The sequence below is a fragment of the Glycine max genome, chromosome 1 (assembly GCF_000004515.6).
Source record: "Glycine max cultivar Williams 82 chromosome 1, Glycine_max_v4.0, whole genome shotgun sequence".
NCBI lineage: Eukaryota > Viridiplantae > Streptophyta > Magnoliopsida > Fabales > Fabaceae > Glycine > Glycine max.
The window spans coordinates 3707582-3727679 of NC_016088.4; the positions used below are offsets into that span (position 1 = coordinate 3707582).

The window sequence follows — 20098 nt, forward strand, 5'->3', positions numbered from 1 at the left end:
TCTTTTCATTCAGTAATAAGAACAAATGGCAAATCTACATGGTATCTAATTGTGAAGCATGTGTCACGTTATTGGGTGGATTAATTCATTAGATCATAAGTCAGCTGAACAATTTAGGTTTGGTCAAACTCTTCTTCAACCACATAATTCATTCAAGTGTCAAGAAGTTACCTAGATATAGAATGTAAGAATGAGGGAAAAGAATATGTTACTAAAAGAAATTATAGAATTAACAGTGTCATTATTAATGAATTCAATACAAAGCACTCAGGAAAAGGCCCCAAAGGCCTTTACTCCAATTTCTCCCAAAGCCAATTAGGCACTAAAAAGAAAACAAAAGAGGGTTCTCCTCTCTTGAAAACAAATGAAAAAATCCAAAACAAAAAATGAAAACTATAGACACGTGTTTCCATCACGCGTGGACACCAGGCAATGGATCCTGTATAGTTAGGCCAAAGCTCAAGCCAAAAAAGAAATAAAGAAATAAAAAGCATTTCCCGCCATAGCTAAAACATAAAAAAAATAAAAAACAAAAATAAAAAATCACACGTAGGCACGTGCGAGACACACACCAGAGGCGTCTCACACGTATCATCATAAGTTCACAAAATGTGATAAGATTCACCTTATTGCTATTTCTTTTTTTGTACTCTAGTGGTATCCCATCACACTACCAAAAGTAACGTGTAAACTGAAGAAGCGAGGCATGCTGGCCAAGATGAGTAGCTTGACTTAGAGACCCCATTATAATAAGAAGAAACAGCTCAAACTTCAAAGTCTTTCAATACCCTATTGATATCTGCTCTGAGACTATGCTTTTTTTCTTCTTCCAAGCTCTGAAGCAATGTCCCACCACCATTCTCTTCTCTTTCACCAATAACAAGCGCATCTTTGAATTCCAAACTACACACTTCTTTCTTCCACGCTTGCACGACCAAACCATTAAATGCATCTTTGTATCTAATTTCCCACCTCTCTCTCACGCACACCCACACACACTTTGCAAAATCCCCTTCCCTAGGGAATCTGCAATGCCATTGATGAATGGCAACACCCACCAACAAAATAATAAAAGCTCGCAACTCTCATAAAATATAGTCTATATTATAATGTACACCTCGACTCTCTAGTCCATTTTATACTCAAAAAAACCCTCTTAAAAATTTTGCGGTTTCTGGACAACTTGGACCACCGTCCACCACCTTATTTCATTATTCTTCTTTTTTTCCTCCTCTATTATTGTTCTTTTTCTCTTCATTGGGAGTTTCCTTTGTCATCGTCTACCCACAAAGAGTTATTTAATTTCCTCCTTCTACAAGACAAAGAGGATGATGAAGGTGAAGAGGATGATGCTAAGAAGGATGAGACACTAGACCTCATAATGGGCCGAGATATTGTCACTCGCAGCTGTGGTAACACCTTAGGGGGTTTCCTCTGGTTATTGTCAATCACAAGTTCTTGCATTAATTGGTAGCACCCTATAATTTTCTCCTGCAAAAATCAGATAAATGTGTTTTAGCAACCTAATCCATATTTACTTTCAATTATAAAAACATTCTATTAACAAACCCTTTAAACATGCTTAATACCTTTCTTAACCCCTCACACCATGACTCTGCATGCTCAGGCCTAACGAGAGACCAATTAGGAATTTCATTTGCTGCATGGAGAATGGCTGCTGCAGCAATGCATGATGGCCAATACGCAAGAAAGCTAGCCTCTGGGGAAAATATGAAAATGCATACCTTAATCACTTTCCAATATTTTTTTTAATGCAACTCAAACTTGACATTTTTACACGTATCTACAAAATCAATACCTTGTATATTAGATAAGATAATTTGTGTAGCACGTGAAATGAGGAACCCGGTAAAAGTCCCAGTTGAATCTAACTTGCACGCAAAGAAATCGAGGAAGCTAAATGGGGTAACCGATCTTAGCCTCCAATCCAACACGCCCAGAACAAGTAGCTCCATTCTTCTAATTGTTTTGGGTTCAAATACGTATTTAGCACCTTCTACCTGTATACGTTAAATTACGAATGAGGTATACTGTCACGTATAGAATTCAATATTAAAATTATAATCAATATGTCCACATTTTTTTAAAAAGTAACTTCAAGAATATGCCCTTGATATGGTTTTATATATTAGCATTAATTATTACACTGAATTTGTGAATGTGACTTATAATGAACATATATATACCTGAAGGTCCAAAAGAGATGGAACTAGAGATTCCTCCATCTTTGCTGCTAAAGACAAGCACGCAACAGAGAGAAGTTGCAGTGGCCACCCATTCGTTTTCTGTAAGTTAAACATTAAACATGTTTATACATATCAAGCATCAAGTTAAAAAAGGTAATCATCATCTATCATTATCAGTTTATTATCACGAGTACACTAATAATCAAACTTTTTGGCACATATTACCACGTTCAGTGCAGTGCACGTACATAAAAAGTGTAAGTGCGTGTTTGGTTTAATGTTAAAAATTGATTCTCATTTAATAATTGATTTTTGATATTTGTTTATGTATTTAATTTCATATTAAAAAAGAATTAAAAGTTAATTTTAAATTAGAAGTAATTTTGAATAATTTTTATATTCAATTTAAAGTTTATATTGAATTTTACTCTAATTAATATTATATAAAATATCCAAATATAAATCACATGACTTTAAAAATTAAATTTATATCAATTTCATTTCAAATCAATTTTATCAACATTTATTCAAACCCATTAAAAAAAACTTTTACAAGACCCAAGCTATCATTAAAAAAATATTAATAATACATTTTAAAAAAAAAGATATTTTAATCATTGGTGGAAATTTATTAATATTTACAAAATTAACTGCGAGTGAGATTCACGAAACTTTAATCAATAACACAGTATATGCTAAAAAGTCTTAAAAATCAATAAAGACATCATGATGCATTATTTATAAAAGATCATAAGCGAATTAAAATTTATTATACATAATAATAGTAATAAGCACGTATAATATTCGTACGCACGTTATAACGTAACCAACAACATAACTAAGGTAATAAAAGTACTGTACTGTATACAAATAGAACAGTGTCCGAACTATACATATTTAATTAGCATTTAAATCAATGAAATCATTTAAAAAAATGTTTTCCTTGTGACAATGCGCCGTGGACATTTTCCCTTCAAATTAAAAAAAAAATCATTTAATTACTGCATAGAATTATTTTTATTCCACGTACGCACGTGTGTGACACTGTTAACAATCATCAAAACTCTCAAATTCATCATTTAGTTTCCATTTCTCCATTTGATATAACTCACCGGCGGCAACGGTCGAGAATTCAAGAACCGATCCAAGTAGTTAACGGAAAGATAAGCCGTGACCGGTTGAAAAGCGTAATAAGCCTGCACCTGCGTCATACACCGAATCAAAACCAGATTTCATAAAAAACAAAAACGAAAAAAAAAATGATCTAAAAGTCGAACCGAACCGAATCGAACCGAATCATTATATGAAGACGGTTACGCGTGGTGCATTTTAGCACCGTCCGGTTCGGTATTCCACGCGCGTGGCAAAATCGTAATACGAATGCAACAGCGTGTGCGATTTGAAAAAGGTGTTAGCGTCGGAGAGTTAGAATTAGAGTTAGTTACCTTGAGAATCCATGCAACGGATTCTTCTCTGGCAGAGGCGTCGAGAGAGCGAGATTGGAACCTATTGAGGTATTCGAATCCGGGGACGAAGTTGCGCTCGTCTTCCATGAATCCGGCGATGGACTCCGCCTCCGACGGCGGCGAGGAATCGAGGTCGGAGGAACACTCCGGCGAGGAATCCATGATTCCGGAGGAGTCCTCGCCGCAGAGGAGGAAGGAGTGGTCGTCGTCGGGGAAGCAGTTGGAGCAGGAGACCGACATGGCAATCGGCGGAGACTCATTCTCTGGCCATGGCTTCCGGGGAGGTTTCGCCGGAAGTGTGAGTTGCGGTGAAGAGTGAAGAAAGAGAGAGTGTAGCTGTTGATGAAAGATACAGGTCGCTTCCTTCATCTGTTTGTTTGAATATAAATATGCGATGCCTGGGTCAGTTTTTCTTTTATTTTGTTTTTCATTTTTAGTTTTTTTTTTTTATAAGATAGAACTTCGGTGACATTTTTTGTGTTTTGTTTTTATATTAAATAATTATATGTGGACAAACATGTGCGATTCTCCTTAGTTAATCTTTCGATTCGAACTTTAATTATGTATAATAGAATTGAATAGATTTTGAAAATTTTAATTAAGGAATTTCAAATGCATGGTCCATAGTTTCATTTTCAAAATATTTTATTTAGATAAAAAAAAATTTAAATTCTTGGTATTTCTTAAAATAAGTTTCATCGTACGTAAAATTTTACTTTTAAATAGTTATTGAAAAATTGAATTTTAATATAAATTTTATACAAAAAAAAGAGACAAATTTCAAATAAAAATACAGTATCGACAAAAGTCTTATTCGTAGATAAGATTGGCTACATCAATTACATCGGCCAATGTTTTATCAAGAATATTATAACTATGAAATCTCTCTTAAGAATTTCTTCCAAAATCAATTTTTATCTTTTTCGTCATTTGCTTTTATTGACCCCTTTAACTTATTTCTTACATGTGTTTTATGAATCAATGTTATTCATTTGTATACATTTATTTTTGTATTTTGGTCTTTTTATAGTTACACATTTGTTTTAATATTTTCATTTATGTTATTTTTACCTTATCCGATCCTAGGTTTAAACCTCAACGTGATCCTTGTAAGAAAAAAAATCACCTTGTTTTTTTGTAATTTCACAAGTGACTCATAAGTTTTATTCCTAGTTTATACAATTCATAATATCTTCATTGTTGTTAGTTATAGGAATCAAAGTTCCGCTACAATTTATTTGACATCTTCTTAGATTTGAAAAAATTTCATTAAATTTCTTAGTTAGTCAAATAACACCTTATTTTCTTTCAATTTTCTAAACTTCAATAAGAATACCATTAAAACCAAAAACTTTACCACTACTAAGTTTCTTACGTGCATTTTTTTACCTCTCTAACCCTAGTTTTACAGTAATTAGTCAAATTTTGTTTGTTCTCTTAGATTTTTAATTCTTCCACATTAATTACAACATCTTACCGTTTGAAATAATAATAAATTTAAAAATTAAAAAGCTTTTGCAAAAATTTTAATTATTAATTGTCATTTTTTTTAAATACTCCCTTCATCCCTAAGACTCTTTTCAAAATTTTATTTGTCATTTTTTATAAGATTATTTTTTTAATTTCTAGATGCATTAATTATTTTTTTCTTATATATTTTTTTTAATTATTCACTCTTTAAGCATTAATGAGAAATAATTAAGTGGATAGAGAGATAAAAAAATATAATTTTAAAATGATAATACAAATAATTGACATATTTAATGTGATTAATTAAATTAATTATTTTTCTTTAAAAAATGTAAATTAGTTTAAAGAATGACAGTGAGAGAAATCAATAACTACACAAGATCAGTACAAGCACTTAGGATTATGATTTCAACATTAATTGTGATTGTGAAAATATTGTTTAACAAAAGAAAAATTAAATGTTAATAACTCATTATTAACATAATCATATATTATCACTAAAAGTATACGTGCTAATGAATACGACACAAAGAGATGTGAAAAAAATAGAGGGAGAAAGATGTAAATGGAAGAGATATGTGCAAGGGAGAAACAGAAAGAAAGAAGTGAAAGTGTTTACAATTAATGAAAATGCGAAAAAAAATTCTTTTTTTTTAATTTTACTTTGAAAAAAACAATCTTCTACATTTCTCATCATATTAAAAATTATTTGAATTTGATACCCCGATTAACAAGTTATTTTAAATTTAGCTAAAATTGATTATCTCTTCCAATATACCTTTCAATATACAAACATTATATAAAAAAATTAAATCGCACCATGCTGTACATGTGAATATTTTTACTCAAATAAAATTGTCTCTCAGAAGATACATGAAATTTTAGGCAAAACTTTATAAATTTTTATCATTAAATTTTTTATATTAAAAATATATATTCAACTATTTACATGAAGTAAAATTAATCAATGATTAAGGAATTAAAAGATATTTTTTTAAAACAATTATATTTTTAAAATATAATGTTTAGTATTATCGATACATCATTATAATTTCAAATAAAAATAATTTTATATTTTTTAACTAATGTTCATAAGATACTCTTAAGCGAAACATAAATTTAATAATTAAAACATAATCAACTTAATATAAACTTTTTTCCAAGAAAAAAATTGATTTGATTTTACGCAAAAAGTAGAATTTTACTAATATTTTACACCAACTTTCATTTTAGTGTAGATATTTTGTTTTGCAGGGGTTAACAAAATGAAATCTCGTTTTTTTATTCAACCGAGTACCAAAAACATATAATATTAGTATATCAGAATTTTTATTCATTTTTTTAATTTTCAACTATACGAGAAATATAAATGATAAAAAAAAAAAAACCCACACTTCAAGTACTTGCACGGACTACTCTAAATGAGATGGAAGCCTGATATCTATTAACTAATAGATGGGTACAGATATTATTGTACCATATATACATTCAAACACTTGAATATTTATAATATTACTTCTTTTATTAAATACTGTACATATTTTGATTTTCTATTATTTCTGGATAAGATTTTTTTTAATTTCATAGTATTTTTTAATATATAAACATATAATATAATTATATGGTTTTTTTATATAATGTGGTGTTACATAATATTATAGAATATTACTTTTGATAATTTTAAACTTCATAAATATTTACAAATATGTGAAAGGTATCCACTGTCCATCAAAGTACTCGTTAATATAAATCGAAACAGGGTATTTTCTTTTAGAAAAAATACTGTAATTCCATGGACCCATTGACACCCCTAGTAGGCGGGGGAGTAAGGAATTTTGCTTTCATGGGAGGAAAGGTGAAATTTCCAATTATAGCCTGAAATGTTTTGGTGCGGCTGTACAGTGTTTTAGCATGTGCTTCATGATGGGTGCTAGCGTGGGCAACATAATGTAAACTCCTTGGAAGTGCACTAATTTGTCCAAATGATATTTTAAAATGATAAAATTGAATATCATTTTCGTAGAAATTTTGTTTGTACTCAAATTAGTGCATATTCAATTTGTGTGCAATTAATGAATGAATTTCAGAAATGCAAAATGAATCATTTTGTTTGTAAATTAGACAATCATATGATTTTAAACTAAGATCGAGCTAAGAAAATAAAAGACTAGCAAAGAAAAAGTGAATCCAAGAGTTGATTATGTTGGGATCTCTCTCTATCGAAACTTCTCTTGATGTAATTTGGTTAATTTTTCTCTATTTAATAGTACTCTAGTTATCACCTATATTCATTAAAGTACTTTAACAATTATTCTCACATGAGAGAGTCTAATTCCCCTAGTTCCTTTCTTAATCCCTCAAGAACTAAACTAGTTGAATTGCATGGTTAATAGAGATGTACAATTCGACTAAATTGCCTCACACTATCCCTAGCAATGAAGTATTTTAGATGTTCTTCCAAGTTCTAAGGATTAACCACATTTTTCAATGCTTAAACCCTAACATAGCATATAAATGGATGATCAGACCAAATACATGAAAATAAACACATAAAGGAATAATGAAACTAGTAATAATATTAAATAGATATTAAGAGTCTTTACATCAAGAGAGTTTAGTGAAAAGCTCCCCAACAATGAGTTGTTTAGACCTTCATGATCATGAAGGGCTCAATTATACAAAAGGGTGTAAAAGATGAAGGGGTAAGGAATAAAGATGAATCTGTGGAAGAGGATGGGCTCCCAATGGTTGTCTTCTTCCTCTAGCTCAAGCTTTAGGGCTCTATTTTCTTTCTGAACACAACCCCCTTCTCTCTATTTTTTTCACTTAAAAACCATCCTGAGCTTGAGATTTCGCGAATATGCATTGAGCGCGCTAAGCGCGAGTAAGTGGTTGAGCATTAAGCGCATTACGTGCGCTAAGCGCCCCTTTGCATGACTATAGATTCTCCATGTTGCTTCTTCATGCTAAGCGGAAATCCTCCAGCTAAGCGACAACCACTCGCTAAGCAAGTCTGGCGCGCTAAGCGCGAATCTTCAGGCTTCAATTTCTCTTCCTATTCCTTGCATGTATTTAGTAGTTTAAGGCATCTACTGCACAAAAACTCAGAGGATGTCAAAATTTCAATAATTCACACAAAAAGAAGTAATAAAAATGGGAGAAAATTGTTAATTATTATATATTTTAATTACAAAATCTACTTATTATGCACATGAGATATCACATAAATAAGTCTTTCAATATGGGATTGAATTTTCATTTCATTATAATTTTTTTTTGCATAAATATGTTTTTTTTATTTGAGATATATTCTTTTTATAAATTGTTATTTATTATTTTTTTTATTTTTCTATTTGATGTTTTTTATTTTTTGGTTTTGGTACTTGTCGTTAGTGTTTATTTATTAAATGATGATATGATAAACAAAATATCACGCCATCACTGTCACATCATTGTCATGTCAGCCAATAACATCTTTGACATAGTTTTTTCATTGTTGTTGTTAGCATCGATTAAGATAACACTAACTTCAAATCTAAAAAAGCCACAACCTTTAATCCAGGCTTGCAACCAAACAAGAAACAACATCATCACCATCACCCATCACTGCATCGATCACCACCCAAACTCGAAAGAGAGCAACAAGAACTTCCATTGTCTTTGATCGAACTGAAACCTGAATACACCATGGAATTGCAAGTGGAGCACTTGAAACTCGGCACGACACCATTGCCCTTTGTATTTGAACCTCTCTGCCAAGCCCTCCAAAAAGACGTGTTGAGATAGCACGTCTGGGGTTGGAAGGGTGAGGCACGAAGCTTTGGGTTTGTGTAACACGTGACTAGGACTGAGGCCATTAAGAAGGGAGTGGGGGTTAAGGATTGAGGAATAGGAATGTGTTGTGAGAAAAAAAAATGTGTTGTGGGATTATGAAAAGAGTTTGACATATTATATGAAGTGAAGATATGTGAAAGTGAAAGTTTGAGAGAGATAGCGATAGTGGTAGCTTGGGTGGTGATGATGTTGTTTGGTTGCAAGCCCGAGTCAAAGGTGGTGATTTTCTCAAATTTAAAGTTAGCATCAGCTTAGTCGATACTAACAACAATAAAAAAAGAACTATGCAAAGTCTATTATTGATTGACATGACAATGATGTGACAATGATAACGTGACACTTTATCTATCATGTCACCACTTAACGAGTAAACACTAACAATGGATGCCAAAGCCAAAAAAATTGGAAACATCAAGTAGCAAAATATAAAAAAAAGTTTAATAAGGAACAATATGAAAAAGGGATATATCTCATGTAGGAAAAACATATTTAAGCTTACTTTTTTACCAATAAATCCATTGTGCAAAACCAATGTACACCAATGTAACACCCTCCAACCATGGTTGTTGTCATTATGTCATGGATATTTCATTTGGTTGATTTCTAAGTGTGATGAATGCATTGAAGGTTATGAATTTTATTTATCTTTATTGGGTATCTAAATATGAAACTTTCTAATCTTTATGAGGTTTATTGTTGGATAATGGTAGAAAGACATGCTTAATTTTTATTTTTATGCTATATTGATTGATGAGCTAAGTGATAAATTCTAATAAAAGTCTTAAAAAGTATGATTTAATTAAGGTGTTTGGCCAATAAAAATTATAGTTAACTGATATTTGCTTTTAGTCAATTGAGATATATTTTCTATTCAAATAATGTTTTTATTCTTGTCATTTAAAATTATACTCTTAAATTAAATTTATATATGTTATACTTAATGTTCAAATAGTTGTTCATGTTACATATATATAATTTTTTTTTGTCAATCTCATTTTTTTGTCATTTTTGGTTCATAAATTTCTTTTTATTTTATATATTTTTTTCACATGTCATTATTGTTGATATTGTTGATATGACATTTTTTACTTAGGTAATGTTATATTGATGTAATAACATTATCATCAGATTTTTTTAAAGTGATATTTGTTGATATGATTATGATTTTTGTAAATTTAACCTTTTTTATATGAGAGAAACCACCTCTCAAAATATTTCCCGGTATAAGTGAAATATTTCTGCGTATATTTTGTCATACTGATATATATTTCAAGATAAAATTTAGTTATATATTTACATACATAAATGATTCAAAGGCCTTTTATTCAAACCAGTCCACTTTAGTAAATTGATATTGAAGATGCAAAATATAAAATGCACACGTTTTTGACATCGAAACCTTTAGATCGCCGCTAAATCAGGTAACATTTTAACCAGAAACTCTCTGGCAGCCACCTTATATTTGTCTTGCTAATCTTTGACACCATGGCCCTTGGGTGAATAATTTTATAGAGCAATGCTAACCGTACACACATTAGGTGAATTGATTCTTTTGGAAATTAATTAGCTTAATCACAAGACAAAACTTTCCTTTTATTTAAGAAATTGTTTTGTATCGATTTTAAAATGTGGAAAGAAAATAAATTATTCTCGTTATGGTGTATTTTGATGAGTTACAACTTACCAGGAATAGTAAATGAACAATGTCTGATTTATTGGATAATTAGAAAATTTCACCCTTCTTGTTAAAAATGTGCATAAGTAACCTTTCCTCAAACTTGTCGACAAAATCGTTGTTTTTTGGGGGTCTGTGGCACAATTATACATGTAGAGTCACATGCATGAATAATGATTGGGGAAATCTTTCCCCACCGTACTATAGTTTATTAGTCTTAATGCATCGAAGCCATTTTGGTAGGATCATGGAGTTGAAAAGCAACATCACACATTCACATTACATTTTCTATGCGTGTTTGGGAGATGAACTAAAATGAATAAAACATAAGTGGAAATAATTTTTTTAAAAATGTTTATTTAAAATTTAATATCGTAAAAATAAATCAAACATATTAGTTTAAATGTAATATATTATATTTGCTTTGATAAATATTATATAATTTTTTAGTTTTTTTTAAAATTATTTATTCTCTCTTGTTTTAAAACTAACTCTTTCTGAGAAAAGAAAAAACTCTTAAAGCTGCCGTAAAAAGTTAAAATTGCATCATATATTTTCCAATCTTCTTATTTCCACTCTATATTTGTTAGTAGTCAATGATTTTACTAACTTATAAAAAATGTATTCAGTGATTTTATATGTTTTAATAAAAAAAAACTGAGTTACTCGGTTTTATAAAATGTATTCTTTATACCGGTCTTCATTATTCTCCAAATCTTTATCATCTAATGTATTTTTGGTATAAAGATATTCATGTTAATATGAGAAGTGTATTTAGCAACCGGAAGTAGTATAAATAGCAAACATATGAAATAAATAGATGTTTTTTGCTCCTATTTATTCGTGGACTCGCAAGAGTGGATAACAAGGTAAAGGTACCCCGTGTTTCCAGACGTAACTTTGAATGGCCATAATTATCTATAAAATATATTGTCCTAAATTACTCAATATAATTATATGTTTTAAAATTATTTATTTTTTAATTAATATAAATATATTTCAAAATTATATAGTTTTACTTTTTGTCTTATTTTTCTTTACTTTTTAAAAATTTTATGTTTAAATTAGCAAATATCTACATATACTCACTATTATTTATAAAATCCATCAATACTCCACTTCATAGATTTCGTATGAAACGAGTATACAATGAATTTTCATCCAACGAAACAAATATCAGGAGGTTAGGTTACCACTCAAATCCACACAAATATCATTAACTTCTCGTCCCAAATATGTCAATTGTTAGTGATCCATTACGCGTTCTGCCTTCTCGCCTATTACATGCCGTCCTATTGCATTTATATCCTTTGCTAAATCTTTAACGGTTTAAATATAATGTAATGTATATCCCCTTTCATTTCTGTGAACGCGTTGTTTTACGGACTAAAAAATTAAAATATAACTTTTTTTTTGAAAAAATTAAATTATATTAAACTCAAAATGATACAATAATGGAACATCTTAACTATTTAGTACGTGTCTGAAAAAAATCAATGTGGATTACTGTTCTCTCTCCACGTTCATTTGAAGTAATAAACACCAATTTCTGGATCATTGAGGCCTTTGAATGTGAATTTTCTAGCAGATGTGATTGTGGTTAGTTTAATTTTTTTTGCACATAATAAAAGTCTATGAACACAATAACACTTTATATTATTGTACCAATCATTTAAATTTTTAGCTTTTTTAAGTTATAGTGATGTTTGAAATCATGTTAAGCTGTATTATATTTTTTAAAAAATTGGATTTAAAATCTTTTGTAAATAAATTTGCCATTGACCTTTAAATAATTCCATGATTTTCAATCAATTACGGGGGATCCTTAACTTTACAAATTAGTTTTGTATGATTTAATTATACCTATATAATTCACATACTAAGATGATATCAAAGTTTATCTAATGATTGTTTGTTGGACTAATTGTGTCACATGCTATCGGCCCATTATTAGACCATTCCTAAATGTTCAATCTTGCATATTTTACATTTGAGATGTCCAATCCTTAGTGTGTGGGGTTAGACATGGCAATGAGGCCTGAACCCGCGAGACCCGCCCCGATTTTGACGAGTAAAACTCAAGTTGACTTGGGTCGGATTCGGAATTTTCCCAACAGCCAAAGTCGAATTTGGAGTCGAGGATGAGATTATTAATACCCGATCCGAACCTGTCCTACTAATAATTAATTTACAAAAATATCATTACATATATATATATATATATGTAACACATTAAAACATGAAACTATTGGATTGGATTTTATACTACTTTGGATTGAATTTTATGTTGTCATGTACAATCTAAAAATATGTTATAATTATTATTTAAAATTGTAATTTTCATTTTATGAAAAATTATATTTATATAGAATTTTATAAACATGTCGAGGGTGCGGAACAGGGCAGCAAAAACCCGACCTCATCAGGGGCAGAGATAAGAGATAAATCTACACCCCCGTTGAGTTTCAGGAATAAGGGTAGGGGAGATGGGAAGTCAGGGCAGGAGCGGAGTAAGCAAAACCTGATCCCGATTCGTCCCGTTGTCATACCTATGTAAGATGTATTGGAGATTTCAAATCAACTAATAATAAACCAAATTAATATAATAAACAAAATAATTTTCACCTTCCAAGTAAGTTTTACAAGTTAAGTTGAAATCCACTTTCTTTTAAAAATTCCCAAGTACCAGATTATATTAGCATTACCTTGATTGTATGCAAGGAATATGTGACATAAATTAACCACGGGAAGCAGAGTGCAAATTGGCATATCGGTACGGCAAGAGCCGTGTTTGATTTCTCTAAGATAATGAAATGCGTGGCCACACAACACAGTTCTCACAATTGAGAATAAAATTAAAAATTAACCAAAAGGCTAGTAGCTGTAAAGAAGATCAACAAAATGATGGCACAAATTTAAAATGTCGCTAAAATATATTATAATAAATTTGATTTAGCGATAATTTTAAATTTAATTTATTATTAATTTTTCAATAAATAAAATGTTGTAATAGTAAATTTTTGTGGATTTATAATATGTTCTGACAAGGCTCAGACATGAGTGATCCAAGTGTAATTCAACTCATGCTGCAAGCTACCATCCTTGACTAATAATTAAGCAATTAAATGTTAGAGAATACATTTTGAGCATTTTGTTTTTTTGTATTTAGGTAAAATTAATTTTTATAGAATTAGTTTTGAATGGATGTATTTAATTAATACGTGTATCCAAATTAATTTTATATATAAATTTAAATTAAATGTATATTTTTATATTAGAAAAATACAAGAATTGATTTGTAAAAGGAGGACTTTGTCTATTAAAAAATATAACTTAATACAAAGTTCATACTAATTCTGTATTATATAGATGGTTATTAAATATTATAAGTACAAAAGTGTTGATACTTGGTATCAATTGATCCTATATATCAGTCCCATACACATTAAAACACATGTCATATGAGTTTCTAAAATATTATTTTTTTATGTTATCATGTGTTACTTTTGAATTTTTTAAATCTTAGTTGTATGACTCAAATATGTTCTGTTAGTACCTCTAAACCCTAAAAGTACTACTCACAATAATATATATGTTCGTATATGTATATGTATATTCACTTTTTGCTTTGGTGATGGTGGTAGTTGTTATATTTGAAGTGAAGTGAATCATTAGTAAAGCTACTAAACAGGGTAGTTAGGCCAAATAAATAATACACTATAGATAAGAAGCATTTATATTATTTATCAATATGAAAAATAAACGTGTTGTTAATAATTAATTAACTAGTTCACTATACGATCTGCTAGCTTGCAATAATCTACCCTATGGCATTATATATAAACATTGTAATGATTTTTACTCGATACAAATTTCTCAAATTTCATCATTAGATGTTAGCCCAATTTGATTGGGGAAATATATAAATAGAAAATGAATAGTCTTTCTTGTATATATAATAATTGCGTCAAGGTGATGTCATGGGCTTTTCATTATTTTTCCTCTTGTCATTTATTTGTTTGTTTGTTTTTGGTGTTATCAAAGTCAATATTCACGAGATATTGAAAAGTTTTTCATAAAGTTTGATTAAGCATTTAAAAATGTTGTACAATCAGTAGTGCTCGCCTAACCCAAAATAGAGTCAGCAACTCATGAGCATATTGCAGCCTATTCCTGGAGTAGATAATTGGGGATATGTTCCAATCCAACAAATCTCACATTTTTTTTATTTTTTATTTTTTATTTATTAAGGATATCAATTTCTTTGCAGTTTACAATGTATATTTTTCTCAGAAAATTGCCCTTGATCGAGTCTTTAACAGCTTCTAGCTAAGCCTGCCCCATACATATAGACTTTCACATATATGGATATCCATGGCACCACCTCTCTCTATAAATCATAAGTTTTTTTTTTTAAAAAAAAATTCTTTCCTTTTGCGTATTTTATGGTAATAAATATAGAAGTTTAAGAAAATTGAAAATTGAAATTGATCTTGACAGATGTTATCATGTTAAGATGAGTGCAATTGAGTCTGAAATAAGTGCTATGGGATTATGTTATTAGTTCCTATAGGGGCTAGAAAAAATATCCATACATAGGACCCGTTAATGTATGCTTTAAACTGATGGTGGGTGACATGGGATTGAGACAGTACTACTCTTCTTCAGCTATCTCTTATAATTCTAATTTGGATGCTAGATAATTAATGAGTTTGTGGGGTTTAATTAATTGTGTATAATTACCAATCTAAGGCTAAGCGTAATTTAGACATTACTAGGCTATTGAATGCCGAACTCATATTATATGATTCTCTTTAGCACGATTTAAGGTTTGTCCATTATGAAAATATGAATGTTTTCATAAATAAGAAGAATGATGTTCTAACTTGTCATTGATGAATATACACACACGTTTCAATGAGTCTAGATACGTGAAGGTAAAGTGCACAAATCGTAACTTTTCATAATAATGCACCGTTCAGATTGATATACTTTAATTAAAAGTATCACATAAAAATTTTATTTTTAACAAAATAAAAATATTTAAGTAAATTAGAAAATATAAAAAAAATATTTGTGTTTTCGCATAATAATTTTCATCCTTGTAGAAGAAAAATACCTAATCCAAATTGTTGTAGTATTGTTCTTCTCAATCACCCTCACACTCAATGTATCTTAGTAATAAACTTTCCTAATCCTAATTTGCATCTTGAATGTGAAGTCTCGTATCGAATAGAAATGAAAAGGTTGAGTACCATATAAATAACCATTAATAATTGCTATGCATATATACTTATTTTGTGCATTTAAATTACATAACAATTATCTAAGATGTATGAGAAATTGGAACAACACGTTCAAAGCGTTAGGGCACTCTCAATGCGAGAAGCCTAGCTAGAAGTCAACTATATCATGCATGTATGCTAAGCGTGCATTTGAAGGTCTAGTGTGGTGTCACTTAAGCCATCTATGCTATGCATGTGCACGCTTTTTGGAAAACAACAATGCATCGTTTTGAAGGATATAAAAGGAGGCAATGTGCTTTTTGGAGGGAATTTGTCTAGGGCATGCTTTGAAGCAAAAATATTCACTTGAGAGTTCTTTTCTTCCATTTCTTTGTTTCATTTTCTTGTTTTAAGTCTCTCATGATTATGAGAGACTAACTTACCCATTATTGGGGGTTTGGGTACTAAAGACTCTGAGATATAATAATTTTTAGTATTTATTTAATGTTATTTCAGTATTATTACTTCCTTTTCATGTTTATTGTTTTGTTTATGATTTGATCACTCATATATATATATATATATATATATATATATATATATATATATATATATATATATAAGTTATATTGTTTTAATCATTGAGAAATATTTTTACTTTAAGAACTAGAAGTAACTTCTAAGTAATCCATGTCTAGGAATAGAATGATGTTAGTTAGTCTTATTTATGCATCTTTATTCTTAAAGCAAGTACCTAGTTTAGCTTTCTAAGGGATCAAGAGTGAAATCAAGTGATTTAGACTTTTTTAAATGAGAGATCATTGTTAGAGCAATTTAGTTGATGAAAGTAATAGTTAGAATAATTTTAAATGGTGAAAAATCCTTAACATTACATCACGAATACTTTCAGTAGACCAAACACCTAACACTCCTACAAATCTGCACCAAGTATCATTTTTCACAGCCAAGTGTTTGTTTTTCTCGCCTTTTAGATTTTACTCAGTTTCTATGTCCTTTATTATTGTTGAATTTTACTTTTCTGCTTTATTAGTCTAAATATACTCGTTTTTAGTCATTTCATTGCTTAAAATTTGATATATACAAACTCTGAGTACAATCAAAGTTCCTGTGAAGTAGACACTTGGTCTTACAGTTTAGTATTGTTGGGACAAATTGATACACTTGCCAAGGAGTTAACAATGGTAAGTCCCACAAACCCGAACCTTAAGGTTTTGGGTTAAGGTGAAATGTTGAGTTCACTTATGTGATTGCTCATAGCACATTGGTGAAAATCTCCTTGATGTTTATCCCTTTGGTTTCACAACAATTAGTAGTTTTTGCTCGAGGGAAGACTATCATGTGGAAGAGGAAAGACCCATAAACATGAGTCTTAAGGTTTTTGGTTAAAATATGATGTTAGACTCACTTATATGGTTTGCTTATGACCCATTGGTTAAATTTTCCCTGTGTTTATCCCTTTGATTGTCCAACAATTGGTATCAGAGTCAATGGTTCAACTTAGTGACTGACTCAGACAAGTAAGATGAATTGGCGGTGGATCCATGGACATGAAAGTCCTTTGTATCAAAAGTTTTCCTGACAAGTGAGTTTATGTAAGGAGGCCAGACAGTGGGTCTCGTTGGTATTGCGGCGGTGCAAGGTAATAGGACATGTTGGCTACAATGGCTAGGCAAGCGGAGGCAACAACTGTTAAGCTCCGGCACCATTGGATATTATTGGATTGAAAATGGCTTCCGCTTGAGAGAAAAACTACCATATGGACAAGACTCACACTTGAGGAAAAAATTGTTGAAATACAAATGTGAATATAAAGCTCTACTTTTAGTGAGAATGAATAAGTTGAATACTATATAAGTGAGGATAAGATCAATAATTCTAAACTTTAAGGTTTTATGTTAAAATGTGCTATTAAATTTATTTATGTGATTACTCATGACCCATTGATAAATATCACTTCAATATATATTTATCCCATTTGCTTTCAAACAATTTCCCGCTCTCTATTTCTAAGGTCGATTGCCTTTTCTGATTGATGCCAAACTCCAGGAAAAAAAATAAAATAGAGGCGTCACATAAGTATTGATTAAGCAAATTACATGAAATTTGGAAATCCAAATGACAAATGACAGTGTGATCAAATTAAAGATATAATGTTGCAACAGTTTGTATTAGGCATTTTTCTTCTTCTGCAGGGACGAAGATGATTATGGTGAATGCGAGAATAATATGTTTTTATGTTTATATTTTAATTGGAAAAGTTATTTTGTTAAATTTAAAAATCTGATGTGACAATTTTAATTGAAAATTTTCAATTTAAATCATTTATTATTATAAAGGATTGAGATTTATGCAAGTACAGGTTGCACTTTAGAAAAGCCCGCCATATATATATGTATGCATGCATGCATGATATTTTTAAGGTTTCTATTCAACATATTATCTGGTATATATTTATAAAATCTTTGACATTTAAAATTAAAATATGTTATTAATTAAATTGTTAAATATTATTTTTAAATATTTTTCACATTATTTTTGGAGCGTATGTATATTGAGAGAGAGAAAATTAATAAATGTAATAAGCAATATGGTCAAAAGAAAACAATAAACAAACTTTAAGAAAAATCCAAGATAGTGATAAAAAGTCATTAGTATAGGAAATATCCTTTAACTAAATTAGAGTTTGGTGAATCTAATTAAAAATTATTTTTGTCAAAGATAAATCTAAATTTATCTGAACGATTCAATGTTAATCTTAATACATTAATTACTTGTATCAATTACTTAATTTGTTGAGAATTTAAAATAACATTAATAATACATTTAAAAAGTGTGTTAGTTATTACCAAATGATCCGATCATAATTTATATGACACGGCAAAAGGTTTCAAGGATAGAGTTGACAGCAAATAAATATGCTTTACTAATGCCTTCTTCTATATTTTTTTAGTGAAGTCAAGGTATCCTTTATTGAGAGCTTAAGACTAATTAATTTTTTTGAAATGAAAAAATTTATTTGAGGTTGATATCTTCTAATAGATATACTTTCATTGTCCTCTTTTACTATATATATATATATATATATATATATATATATATATATATATATATATATATATATATATATATTCGTGGCATTGGCACAGTGAACATGTAATGATTGCACATAAAAAGATGAATTGACTCCACCATATCTTCAATTTTTTTAACAAAAATTAAAAGAAAAAAAAAATATGACATAAACAACTTCAGAAGATCCGCAGTATGGGCTGCTACTGACTAGTGCATATGGATAGAATCTTTTTAAACTCTCATGAAAGTAAATTATATTAAGTTGAAGTATTTTACTAAAAAAAACATAGTAATATTGCATATGCCACATACCATAACCAATCTGGATGGATAAGGGAAACTTGGATAATAAATTCAAAGCTTGCATCATCTACAATTTGAGTAAAAGGTTGGGGTTTTGCTAAAAGGTACATATGGAATTGTCTAGCAGTACTACCAAACCAAGCCCAAGTGGGCTCACTATTTGATGGGTTTCTTAATATCTACCATTGACCCATACCATGCAGCAATATAATTCAACTAATTAAATAAAAATTATCAAACAGTTGATGTAAAACTCCACCAAACTGAAATTTATATATCCATGAATACATGAATAATAGCACCAACGCCCCCACAAACGTGCATAATTTGCGTGTATATATGGTGTCACGTATACATGTCGCTGTTTAACGTGCGTAAAGGGTAAGTGTCCAACTTTTTATTCATTAATTTTGATGAATGTGTTTAGGTTTCCTAAGATGATGACAGCTTCGGATAATGCATGGAAAGCCCTCTAAGGAATTATTACTAGCCTAATGTGTGATGAATCAAATCATGATAAAGGAGAGTTCATTATTAATTCGAGCAAGACACGAGACACCGACCAGGATAGTATTTGGTAGGGAGCAGAAAATTGTAAGTGAAATCGTATGGTATCAGCCGACAGAGATGCATGGCTGTTAAGTACTGATAAAATGTTATAAGAGGGTATAATCAGAAAATGGTAAATTGCAGACATGTGCGAAGGTACAAACTTATAGGTCGACTCAACCGTGAGTGACACTTATAAATTTTTTTAAATAAGAGAGTTATATGTTAAATCTTTTTACTAATATATGTAGTTTTAAATTATAATTGTGGTTACCA

General features: G+C 29.9%; 1 protein-coding gene across 1 annotated transcript; it reads right to left on the reverse strand.

The window, feature by feature from the left end:
• Window positions 1-221: 221 nt before the first annotated feature.
• On the reverse strand, window positions 222-4274 carry LOC100780369 (cyclin-D1-1). The gene is made up of 6 exons (XM_003517795.5): window positions 3653-4274; window positions 3320-3409; window positions 2208-2306; window positions 1820-2021; window positions 1590-1720; window positions 222-1491 (listed from the first exon to the last, which is right to left on the reverse strand). Exons 1-6 carry the CDS (start codon window positions 4040-4042, stop codon window positions 1255-1257), a joined length of 1149 nt encoding a protein of 382 aa, XP_003517843.2. The 5' UTR covers window positions 4043-4274; the 3' UTR covers window positions 222-1254.
• Window positions 4275-20098: the final 15824 nt, after the last annotated feature.